The sequence below is a fragment of the Hordeum vulgare genome, chromosome 3H (genome assembly GCF_904849725.1).
Source record: "Hordeum vulgare subsp. vulgare chromosome 3H, MorexV3_pseudomolecules_assembly, whole genome shotgun sequence".
Taxonomy (NCBI): domain Eukaryota; kingdom Viridiplantae; phylum Streptophyta; class Magnoliopsida; order Poales; family Poaceae; genus Hordeum; species Hordeum vulgare.
This window is the reverse complement of record NC_058520.1, coordinates 188,126,671-188,140,105: the sequence shown is the minus strand read 5'-3', so window position 1 is coordinate 188,140,105 and position 13,435 is coordinate 188,126,671. Positions and strand designations below refer to the sequence as shown.

The window sequence follows — 13,435 nt, the reverse complement described above, 5'->3', positions numbered from 1 at the left end:
TGTTAGTGCAATACCCCGGACCCTATATGATGAAATCAAAGATGAGATTGCACCTGCTGAGTTAGAACTCGTTGATGTCACTATTACGCTAGCTAATAGAGACACTATCTGCCCTGTGGGAATTGTGAGAGACGTACAAGTCATGTGTGTTAAGACGAGGTATCCTACTGATTTCCTTGTCCTTGCTACTGCACAAGATAGCTTTTGTCCCTACATATTTGGTAGACCCTTTCTCAACACTGTCAATGCTCATATTGATTGCGTTAAACAGACTGTCACTGTTAGTTTCGAGGGTGTGTCTCATGAATTTAACTTCTCCAAGTTTGGAAGACAACCCATGAAAAAGAGTCGTCTGGTAGGGATGAAATCATTGCTCTTGCCTCTATTGTTGTACCTCCTATGGATCCTTTAGAGCAATATCTCCTTGAGCATGAAAATGATATACATATGGATGAAAGAGATGAGATAAATAAAATTGTTTTAGTACAATATCCTATCCTTAAGATTAATCTGCCTGTTGAACTGCTTGGGGATCCTCCCCCACCAAAGGGTGATCCTGTGTTCGAGCTAAAACAGCTACCAGATACTCTTAAGTATGCCTATCTTGATGAGAAGGAGATATATCCTGTTATTATTAGTGCTCACCTCTCGAATCACGAAGAGAATAAGTTATTGAAAACTTTGAGGAAGCACCGTGCTGCTATTGGATATACTCTTGATGATCTTAAGGGTATTAGTCCCACTCTATGTCAGCACAAGATTAAAACCGATCCTGATTCTAAGCTAGTTGCTGATCATCAACGGAGATAAAATCCAAGGATGAAAGAGGTCGTGATAAAAGAAATATTAAAGCTTCTGGAAGCAGGAATCATTTACCCTGTTGCTCATAGTGATTGGGTAAGTCCGGTACATTGCGTACCTAAGAAGGGAGGTATCACCGTAGTTCCTAATGATAAGAATGAACTAATCCCACAGAGGATTATTACTGGCTATAGGATGGTGATAGACTTCCGGAAACTGAACAGGGCAACAAGGAAAGACCACTATACTTTGTCGTTTATCGACCAAATGCTAGAAAGCTATCTAAACACAGACACTTCTGCTTTCTAGACGGTTATTCACGTTTCTCGCAAATACCTGTTGCACAATCTGATCAGGAGAAAACAACTTTCACTTGCCCCTTCGGTACCTTTGCTTATAGACGTATGCCTTTTGGCTTATGCAATGCACCTGCCACCTTTCAAAGATGTATGATGGCAATATTCTCTGACTTTTGTGAAAAGATTGTTGAGGTTTTCATGGATTATTTTGTCACGCCCAAGGTGCGACCCTATCCTCAATTTGGCACGAAGGCCTCGTCAGGGATCGAAGCGCATCTCATCGTGTCGCAAGAATGGATATCGTTACAAGTACATGTACTGAAAAGAAGAGATATATATATATAGAATTGGCTTACACTCGCCACAAGCTACATCAGAGTCACATCAGTACATTACATAATCATCAAGAGTAAGAGCAGGGTCTGACTACGGACGAAAACAAACGACAAAAGAAGAACCACGTCCATCCTTGCTATCCCAGGCTGCCGGCCTGGAACCCATCCTAGATCGATGAAGCATAAGAAGAAGAAGTAACTCCAAATGAACAATCAACGCGCTCGCGTCGGGTAACCTTTACCTATACCTGCAACTGGTGTTGTAGTAATCTGTGAGCCACAGGGGACTCGGCAATCTCATTTCCAAAGGTATCAAGACTAGCAAAGCTTACTGGGTGAGGCATGGTTAAGTGGTGAGTTTGCAGCAGCGGCTAAGCATATGTTTGGTGGCTAAACTTACGAGTACAAGAAATAAGAGGGGGAAGATCTACGCATAGCGGACATGAACTACGGATGATCAAATGAATGATCCGGAACACCTACCTACATCAGACATAACCCCACCGTGTCCTCGATCGGAGAAGGAACTCACGAAAGAGACAGTCACGGTTATGCACACAATTGGCATATTTTAATTAAGTTAACTTCAAGTTATCTAGAACCAGTGTGAAACAAAGTTTCCACGTTGCGACATAACCGCGGGCACGGCTTTCTAAAAAGATTTAACCCTGCAGGGGTGCTCCAACTAGTCCATCACAAATTACCACAAGCCGCATAGAAATCCTCAATCACGAAGCTCGCGATCTCGAAGGATTCCCTAGTGGAAAACCTCAACTCTGAGATTACCCAAAGCATCACCGGAATCCCGATGCACAAGATATCTCGTCAAAGGTAAAACTAATCCAGCAAGGCCGCCCGGCATGTCGACGATCCCGATAGGAGCCGTGTATCTCGTTCTCAGGACACGACGGGTAAGCGAAGCGTACGGTGGTCTGATAGACATCACCCGAGTTGCCCCGGGTTGGCCCCGCACGGTGCTCTGTTTTGGACCAGCACCATCAGCACTGGCCCTCCCTGTATTATGTCAAATTACTCCTCGGGTTCATGATGCCCTATGCTTTCAGTATTAACAAAATTATTATGTTGGGCAAATGTAGTACCAATGTTGGGCCTTGCGAGACCAGCTTTAATCTAAAACGAATTATCAATGGGGTCCCCATAACAACCCCGATCGTGTTAGGAGCGCTCGTTTATGGAACATAACACCGGTAGCCGAAACTAAGGGGGCAAAGGTGGAACAAAACACATGGCTAGAAAGGCCGAGCCTTCCACCTTTTACCAAGTATATAGGTGCATTAAATTAAATAGCATTTAATATGGTGGTATAACAAAGAACCCATGTTATCACATGGAAGCATCTGCACCTGCAACTAGCAACGCTAACAACAGGGTCAAGCAAGCAGTAACATAGCCAATCAGTGGTTTGCTAGGTCGAACAGGTTGAAGGTTTCATGGCATTATTGAGAGGCTGATATTTAACATGTGGTAGGCAACGAGACATAAATGATAGAAGCGGTAAAACTAGCATGGCAATGATAGTAATGGTATCTGGGGAAATGGTCATCTTGCCTGAGATCCCGCTTGGAAGAAGAATGACTCCGTGAAGCAGACGAACCGATGTAGCCGAACGGGTCCTCACAATCCGACACGCTTGCGGATCTCTATCGAGACGGAGCAAACCGGAAACAAGCATCAACACAGATATTTGCCACACGATGCATAATAGATATGATGCATGAATGGTCTAATGCAAGGCATGACAATCACAACCATCAAACACTACACATTAAGTGAAGCTCGATATGCAACGAGTTGCATATCGACGAAACTCCACGTTGAATTATTTAGTTCACTCCCGTTCAGGTACACGGCTATATTAAATGTTGTTAAACATGACATGAGGGTGAAGCAAAAATTAATCTACCTAACTAGGCATTTTAAATGAGACTGGAAACGACATATAGCATCTGTGAAATGACCCCACGTGTTAAAACTTAATTCTGTCCAGATTTGTCCTGATCACATTTTAGGTTTGTTAAACGGCAAAACAAAGTGGTTGACGTGATTCTACTAGTCGTTCTGGTCCATTTACATATATGGCACATCTCCAACGAAGCTACAGACAATAGTTACGACCTAAACCATTTTTATCATGTCGACATGCAAGCCGACACAAACAACATGCTAAACAGTTCTAATTATGCATGAGAGTTGGAAATTATTAACCTACGCAAAATTCTAGTCAAGCTACAAATTTGAATCACTCCGATCCGATACACGGTTTAGAAACTACGCCCGTTCTAAAACATACTACAACTAAAAACACAAGGTGAAAATAATATGGGCAGCTAGGATTTGATCCCATGACCCCTCTTGAAACTAGAGTGGTTGCGCTAACCAACTAGGCTAGCACCCCATTTTGAAATTTCACAGGATTCTCTCCATAAGAAGTAGCACCTCAGGCACAACAACAGAAATAGGACAAAAATAATTTGGCACACCTGGGATTCGAACCCCAGATCTCTGGGAAGAGATTAACACTCTAACCAGTTGGACTACGAAGGAACTATGCACAAATAGGGGTGGTTTGCTACAAGACCATACCATGTCGCGAACCTGACGAAACTGAACATGAACAACTTTGTAGCAGGTCGGGATGCAGGGGATGCCATGGCGGAATTGGCTGGGGATGAGGTCCAAGGCACGAAAAATGGCGGGGTTCAATAGCTCCGGTACCGGGGGTTCCATTCCCGGCGATGAGGTGGCTTGGGGCGGCACGTACTCGGAGATCCTGGCCGATGGTGACATGGTTGTACCTAAAGAAGAAAATAAGAAGAGGAAGAGAGATGAGGGACAGGGGAGAGAGGGAGAGCACAACGAGGGGAAGGAAGCAGGGGCGCACTGGGTACTAGCCTAAGCAGTGACGGCTTGGGCACGGGGATCCACCTGGGTGCAGCATCGCGCGAGGCGATGGCACGGCGCGGTCAACAGCCGAGCGAGCTGTTGCTGCTCGTTACCTGTCGAACAGAAGCAGCGGCAGGAGTTTGGTGGAGCAGAGGACGGCGACATGGGAGGTCGGGCGACGGGGTCGGAGGGAACCGGCTGGATCCGACGGGAACTGCACGAGTAAAATCCAGATCAGGAACTTGGCATACAGGGGCGATGGCTGAGGCGCAGATGTCGTGATCCAGGGTGGCGGTGGCGGGTCTCCCGTTCTGCTCCTGACAGTAGAAACGAGCAAAGGGAGAGGTTAGTGCAGAGGAGGGGGAAGAAAAGAGAGAGGAAGAAGATAGGGACGGCACACGGGCACCGGCCTGGGTTCATCGACGGCAAGGGCTGACGCATGGGGGCGAACGACGGCAAGCTCCGGGCTGCCGTGGTGCTGCTGCAGCCTAAAGAAGGAAAAGACAGAGAGAGAGATTTTAGAGAAGAAACGGGGAAAGAAGAAGAAAGAGGGAGAGGGATTCGGGCATGAGAGCCATTGCGCTGGTTTGGTTCTCCGGCGGGGCGACGCTCCGACGGCCCAGGGCGCGACGGCGAGGGGCTCCTGCGAGCTGGCTCGTACGCGGGGGTTTGAGGGAGCTTGGGAACGGGATCTCTCCTTGGACATAGGGAACGCAGGGGCTCAATCTCCTCGGCCACGGGTGGTTGGCTTGCCATGCACTAGCTGGATTGGGTCTGGGGGATCCCGAGGTGGGAGGAGAACTGGAGTGGGCGGCGGCGGCTATTGGACAGGGAGAGGATTTCTAGGGATTGGTCTAGGGTTAGACTTGGTGGTCTATATATATAATAGGTGGGTTAGATTAGGGGTTATTTGGACCCTCCGATATAAATCGGACGGTCGAGAATGAATAGGCTAGGGAGTCCAATGGACAAACTGATGATTGTTTGTGGTAAAACGGGGTTGATCCGGATCCAACGGTCACGATCGCCCGGTTCGGGTTCCGAAAGGTTTTCAGGCTAGGTTGCGCGCTGGTCGGTGCATTGTGCAGAGAGGCTAGGCGGAGATGAGAGGGAAAACGGGCAGCCCGGCATCGGGGTTTCAAACACCGAAAGACGTCCAACGATAGACCGAATACGGTGCCGCTACGGTCGACCGTTCGGGTACCAGACGGACTCCGATTGCGACGAAACTCGACAGGCGGTCTACCTATATTAAAATAATACCGCACGTCAAATCTCAACCCAATCAGAGAGTTTTACGCACACTTTTAAAACAGGGTTTTGACGATGCCGCGGGCGCGTGCGTGTGTGGTCGGGCTCCGAACGGACAACGACGAGAACCGGCAACTAACACGGATGCAAGTTTGAAAACTGACGGCAACGGGATGCCGATGCAATGTTGATGATGCGCGTGATGCGATGATGATGCAACAAATAAAAATAACCGCACGACAAAAACGGAATAGAAGGGGGATCTTCTCGAACGCCGGCATCGGGCTGTCACAACTCTCCTACACTACAAGAGGATCTCGCGGCGAGATCCAAGAATGAAAGGGGGGGAGAGGATGAGAAGGAACAAGAGGTAAAATTTAGTCGCTTCTTTGATAAATGAGTGAAACCAACAATCCTTGAAGGTTGCAAGGAGATGAGGAATGATATTAGAAACAAGCAAGAATTCACGGAAAATTTCGACAACACTTCGGTAGGAAAATGGGACAAAAAATCGATAAGAAGAGAGAATTAGACAATATTCATAACAAACAACTAAATACAGCAAGGGAACACCATGATCTTGATAGAACAACAAGATTGACCCAAAAGAGCAATATCACAATGCCTCCGGAACAATAGAATAGGAACGAGCTCCTACGGAAGAAGAGAATGAAGAGAGAATGACAACTACTAACTCCAATGAACTTGGCAAGCATCCTTGCAAGAAGAATTGGACGGAGTTGTTGGAAAAACAACAACGAAAAGAACAAGATAGTAGTGGGCTTATGGAAACCTTTTCAAACTAATAAAGTGACAACCAGCCACTAACAGAAACAAGGATTGATTGGGAGAAATAAGATATGAACAATTTCTTACACCAAGAGGATACATTGAGAACTTGGGTTAATGACAAGCACCATGATATCATAATCCATAGGAAAAGCTTTAGGTGAAATCCAAACCAAGATAGCTCAATGAATAAATCATGGGTTAAGAATAATCTCATGATCAAAGAATTGGTGGGTTTAACTATCTCATTCTTGAAAGGAAATCTCTTAGAGGCTCCTACACTAACAAGAATGCTATAATACCACCTCAAAGGATAAAGGAAGAACAATTGCACATATAAATGCAAGAGAAAGGATACTTGAGAAAAGAATTGATATCATGAGGCACTCTGGAAGAAAGATTGAAATCACTATGAAACAGGAATAAGAATTATGTTATGCTAATCCTTCATCAAGTTAAACTCATGACAAGCAACGGATTTAGCAAACCACTTAATCTTCTTTAAATGATTGAGGAGAGATATGAGCACAAACTAGAATAATTGTTGCAAGAAACACCGGCGAGAATTGAAATGAACGAGGCAACCATGAATGACTGGAGATACAAGAGAATGAAGAGATCATGAGCCACCTGAGAGAAAACTAGAACAAGGCACCGGATAATCGAGAGACGAACGAAGAGACAACAATTGAGAAGAATCGAGGATGAAAGCTGAAAGCTGAGAACGAAGAATCTTCTGAAATGATGGCCTTCGGAGGAACGAGAAATGAACACGACATTGAAATGCACCGGATAGCGAGAAATGGATTCTCATGATTGGAACGATTCAAGATGATGGCACAAGCTGAAAAGATAAATCTTCAAGAGAATGAAACAAGATTCGAGAGAAACACTCCTTCGAATTTGCAAGCTGAGAATGATGACGAGGAACAACACCAAGAATAGCTAAGACACTCCGGAATAATGAAGAATGAAAGGTTGAGCCAGTATGAGAATTAAATTCCAATAGATCTTGAAGAAGGAATATGACTGATGAAAATCATGCTTACGTCATAGTTGAAAATAATTAATGATCTCCGGAAAAAGATTAAAAGAGCCAGGAAAGATCCTAGGAAAGAACCTGTGGGTTATGGGCCCACTCAAAGAAACCACCGTTGGAAAGATTGCTTAGAAGAGAGATAATGCACCAGTATGAAGAGAACTAGATGAGGTTAGCACCTCTAAATAATTGAAAAGATTGGAAACAAAAACTCTGAGATATCTTCAACACACCGGATAGAATAGAGATAAATGCCAACAGAAGAGTAGATAAGAATTTCTAACACAAGAGAGAATTTAAAGGATGACAGGGATATGATGAACACGGATAACTGAATTGAATTCACTGGAAAAGATAACAATATTGAATAAAGATGAACACGAAGCTCCTGAGAATCTTCACAAGAATAACTGGATAAGAGAGAAAAGAACAGACGGCGGAAGCACCATGAAAAGAAAACTCTTGGATGAATATCCAATCACTGAAGGAAAGGGTGGGAGGGCGGGGAAAAACAAAGACGACTTGAGACAGATGAGACAACTCCGGAAAGAATTGAGAGAATGATCTACAAAATTTTGAGACGAATGAATTCACTCAAGAGAAGCACACCGGTTGAAAAGAATTAACATGACGACTCCGGTTGACAAGAATTGACATGACAATTGAACGAACAAAAGAATTTGCATTCTCACATAAAAACTATGAGAACACCTCTTAGAGAAGATCTAAAATCACCACTTGACATCGAAGCACCTTGAATTACCATATTCAACAAAAACAAAAGGTGTGGCTTATGAAACAAGCCAGAACAAACTCATGAGAAAGATTTTGTCTGATATTTTCGTGGACAGGATTTCACGGGCTCGATTTTACAGTAGCCATCAAGTGCAAGGCAGTGCACCCGACATACGAAGCGTCCCCGAGTCGTAGCAAGCTACAAGGACTCTTTAAGACACGACGTGTACCGCTGTAAGTCGATCGTGAACAAACGAATCCACTAGATGTCGAACCCCCACCTAACATCATGTATTTGTTGGAAGATTGTCCTATAAGCAACTACTTGAATTCCCGCCTATGAATTCCCGAAATTTCTGGTCATGCAATCTGGTACACGGATACAAGGAGTAATAATCACACAACTCCTATACTAACCCGTCACCTGTATCACATCCGTCAACACACGATCAGAATCTCGGACCTTCATCTACAACAGACCCTCGTGATCACAACGATACAAAGTATGGCAGTACTCCCGAACAATCTACACCGGTACTGGGGACATCGGGGTTATCTCGCCACTACTAGTATTGAAGCAATTACAAACATCCTTCGTCCTGAGATACTAAGAAATCTGAATGATAACGATGTGCTCAAGAATCCCTTGGAGCTCAACTCCCCTAAAACTCAAAGCAGATAGGAGGCACCAAGACAGAACTCCGTCACATCGGCATCATATAGATTCCAAGAATATCCGCGTGATCCTAAAAAAAATTGAGTGGGAAGAGTTGTAGAATAAATTATTACGTCAAGATTACTCACCAGAGCATAGAAGAGGAGAAAAAAGAATCCTACTCTCCGATCTATAACTAGACTCAAAGCAGTTTTTCACTAGACTCGACTCGGCCATGTTCGATCAATCAAGGGGGCTCCTAGGTCGGTACTACTCCGATACCAACTTGTCACGCCCAAGATGCGACCCTATCCTCAATTTGGCACGAAGGCCTTGTTAGGGATAGAAGCGCATCTCGTCGTGTCGCAAGAATGGATATCGTTACAAGTACATGTACTGAAAAGAAGATATATATATATATATATATAGAATTGGCTTACACTCGCCACAAGCTACATCAGAGTCACATCGGTACATTACATAATCATCAAGAGTAAGAGCAGGGTCCGACTACGGATGAAAACAAACGACAAAAGAAGAACCACGTCCATCCTTGCTATCCCAGGTTGCCGGCCTGGAACCCATCCTAGATCGATGAAGCATAAGAAGAAGAAGCAACTCCAAATGAACAATCAACGCGCTCACGTCGGGTAACCTTTACCTGTACCTGCAACTGGTGTTGTAGTAATCTGTGAGCCACAGGGGACTCAGCAATCTCATTTCCAAAGGTATCAAGACTAGCAAAGCTTACTGGGTGAGGCATGGTTAAGTGGTGAGTTTGCAGCAGCGGCTAAGCATATGTTTGGTGGCTAAACCTATGAGTACAAGAAATAAAAGGGGGAAGATCTACACATAGCGGACGTGAACTATGGATGATCAAATGAATGATCCTGAACACCTACATACATCATACATAACCCCACCGTGTTCACGATCGGAGAAGGAACTCACGAAAGAGACAGTCATGGTTACGCACACAATTGGCATATTTTAATTAAGTTAACTTCAAGTTATCTAGAACCAGTGTTAAACAAAGTTTCCATGTTGCCACATAACCGCGGGCACGGCTTTCCGAAAAGATTTAACCCTCCACTGGTGCTCCAACTAGTTCATCACAAATTACCACAAGCCGCATAGAAATCCTCAATCACGAAGCTCGCGATCTCGTCGGATTCCCTAGTGGAAAACCTCAACTCTGAGATTACCAAAAGCATCACCGGAATCCCGATGCACAAGATATCTCGTCAAAGGTAAAACTAATCCAGCAAGGCCGCCCGGCGTGTCGACGATCCCGATAGGAGACGTGTATCTTGTTCTCAGGACACGACGGATAAGCGAAGCGTACGGTGGCCTGATAGACATCACCCGAGTTGCCCCGGGTTGGCCCCGCACGGTGCTCTGTTTTGGACCAGCACCATCAGCACTGGCCCTCCCTGTATTATGTGAAATTACTCCTCGGGTTCATGACGCCCTATGCTTTCAGTATTAACAAAATTATTATGTTGGGAAAATATAGTACCAATGTTGGGCCTTGCGAGATAACAACCCCGATCGTGTTAGGAGCGCTTGTTTATGGAACATAACACCGGTAGCTGAAACTAAGGGGGCAAAGGTGGAACAAAACACCAGGCTAGAAAGGTCGAGCCTTCCACCTTTTACCAAGTATATAGGTGCATTAAATTAAATAGCATTTAATATGGTGGTACAACAAAAAACCCATGTTATCACATGGAAGCATCTGCACCTGCAACTAGCAACAATAACAACAGGGTCAAGCAAGCAGTAACATAGCCAATCAGTGGTTTGCTAGGTCGAACAGGTAGAAGGTTTCATGGCATTGTTGAGAGGATGATATTAAAATGTGGTAGGCAACAATACATAAACGATAGTAGCGGCAAAACTAGCATGGCAATGATAGTAATGGTATCTGGGGAAATGGTCATCTTGCCTGAGATCCCGCTTGGAAGAAGAATGACTCCGTGAAGCAGACGAACCGATGTAGCCGAACGGGTCCTCACAATCCGACACGCTTGCGGATCTCTATCGAGACGGAGCAACCCGGAAACAAGCATCAACACAGATATTCACCACACGATGCATAACACATATGATGCATGAATGGTATAATGCAAGGCATGACAATCACACCCATCAAACACTACACATTAAGTGAAGCTCGATATGCAACGAGTTGCATATCGACGAAACTCCATGTTGAATTATTTAGTTCACTCCCGTTCAGGTACACGGCTATATTAAATGTTGTTAAACATGCCACGAGGGTGAAGCACAAATTAATGTACCTAACTAGGCATTTTAAATCAGACCGGAAACGACATATAGCATCTCCGAAATGACCCCACATGTTAAAACTTAATTCTGTCCAGATTTGTCCTAATCACATTTTAGGTTTGTTAAACGACAAAACAAAGTGATTCACGTGATTCTACTCGTCGTTCTGGTCCATTTACATATATGGCACATCTCCAACGGAGCTACGGACAATAGTTACGACCTAAACCGTTTTTATCACGTCGACACGCAAGCCGACACAAACAACATGCTAAACAGTTCTAATTATGCATGAGAGTTCGAAATTATTAACCTACGCGAAATTCTATTCAAGCTACAAATTTGAATCACTCCGATCCGATGCACGGTTTAGAAACTACGCCCGTTCTAAAACATACTACAACTAAAAAAACACAAGGTGAAAATAATATGGGAAGCTAGAATTTGATCCCATGACCCCTCTTGAAACTAGAGTGGCTACGCTAACCAACTGGGCTAGCACCCCGTTTTGAAATTTCACAGGATTCTCGCCATAAGAAGTAGCACCTCAGGCACAACAACAAAAATAGGACAAAAATAATTTGGCACACCTGGGATTCAAACCCCAGATCTCTGGGAAGAGATTAACACTCTAACCAGTTGGACTACGAAGGAACTATGCACAAATAGGGGTGGTTTGCTACAAGACCATACCATGTCGCGAACCTGACGAAACTGAACATGAACAACTTTGTAGCAGGTCGGGATGCAGGGGATGCCATGGCGGAATCGGCCTGGGGATGAGGTCCGACGGCATGAAAAATGGCGGGGTTCAATAGCTTCGGTACCGGGGGTTCCATTCCCGGCGACGAGGTGGCTTGGGGCGGCACGTACTCGGAGATCCTGGCCGATGGTGCCATGGATGTACCTGAAGAAGAAAAGAAGAAGAGGAAGAGAGATGAGGGACACGGGAGAGAGGGAGAGCACAACAAGGGGAAGGAAGCAGGGGCGCACTGGGTACTAGCCAGAGCAGCGATGGCTTGGGCACGGGGATCCACGTGGGTGCAGCATCGCGCGAGGCAATGGCGCGGCGCGGTCAACAGCCGAGCGAGCTGTTGCTGCTCGTTACCTGTCGAACAGAAGCAGCGGCAGGAGTCTGGTGGAGCAGAGGAAGGCGACACGGGAGGTCGGGCGACGGGGTCGACGGGAACCGGCTGGATTCGACGGGAACTGCATGAGGAAAATCCAAATCGGGAACTTGGCATACAGGGGCGATGGCTGAGGCGCAGATGTCGTGATCCAGGGTGGCGGTGGCGGGTCTCCCGTTCTTCTCCTGACAGTAGAAACGAGCAAAGGGAGAGGTTAGAGCAGAGGAGGGGAAGAAAAGAGAGAGGAAGAAGAGAGGGGCGGCACACGGGCATCGGCCTGGGTTCATCGACGGCAAGGGCTGACGCATGGGGGCGAACGACGGCAAGCTCCGGGCTGCCGTGGAGCTGTTGCAGCCTGAAGAAGGAAAAGACAGAGAGAGAGAGTTTAGAGAAGAAACGGGGGAAAGAAGAAGAAAGAGGGAGAGGGATTTGGGCATGAGAGCCATTGCGTTGGTTTGATTCTCCGGCGGGGCGACGCTCCGACGGCCCAGGGCGCGACGGCGAGGGGCTCCTGCGAGTTGGCTCGTACGTGGGGGTTCGAGGAAGCTTGGGAACGGGATCTCTCCTTGGACATAGGGAATGCAGGGGCTCAATCTCCTCGACCACGGGTGGCTGGCTTGCCATGCACTAGCTGGATTGGGTGTGGGGGATCCCGAGGTGGGAGAAGAACTGGAGTGGGTGGCGGCGGCTATTGGACAGGGAGAGAATTTCTAGGGATTGGTCTAGGGTTAGACTAGGTGGTCTATATATATAATAGGTGGGTTAGATTAGGGGTTATTTGGACCCTCCGATATAAATCGGACGGTCGAGAATGAATAGGCTAGGGAGTCCAATGGACAAACTGATGACTGTTTGCGGTAAAACGGGGTTGATCCGGATCCAACGGTCACGATCGCCCGGTTCGGGTTCCGGAAGATTTCGGGCTAGGTTGCGCGCAGGTCGGTGCACTGTGCAGAGAGGCTAGGCGGAGATGAGAGGGAAAATGGGCAGCCCGGCATCGGGGTTTCAAACACCGAAAGACGTCCGACGATAGACCGAATATGGTGCCGCTACGGTCGACCGTTCGGGTACCAGACCGACTCCGATTGTGACGAAACTTGACAGGCGGTCTACCTATATTAAAATAAGACCGCACGTCAAATCTCAACCCAATCAGAGAAAGTTTTACGCACACTTTTAAAAACAGGGTTTTGACGATGCCGCGGGTG

General features: G+C 46.1%; 1 protein-coding gene and 1 pseudogene across 1 annotated transcript; both read right to left on the bottom strand.

The window, feature by feature from the left end:
* Positions 1-3,011: 3,011 nt before the first annotated feature.
* Positions 3,012-4,780, bottom strand: LOC123441614 (annotated as a pseudogene).
* Positions 4,781-10,763: 5,983 nt separating this feature from the next.
* Positions 10,764-12,500, bottom strand: LOC123441613 (the record flags this gene model as incomplete). The annotated part of the gene is made up of 3 exons (XM_045117966.1): positions 12,094-12,500; positions 11,784-12,007; positions 10,764-10,837 (listed from the first exon to the last, which is right to left on the bottom strand). Coding segments are annotated over exons 1-3 (705 nt in total), but the record flags the coding sequence as incomplete, so codon positions are not given.
* Positions 12,501-13,435: the final 935 nt, after the last annotated feature.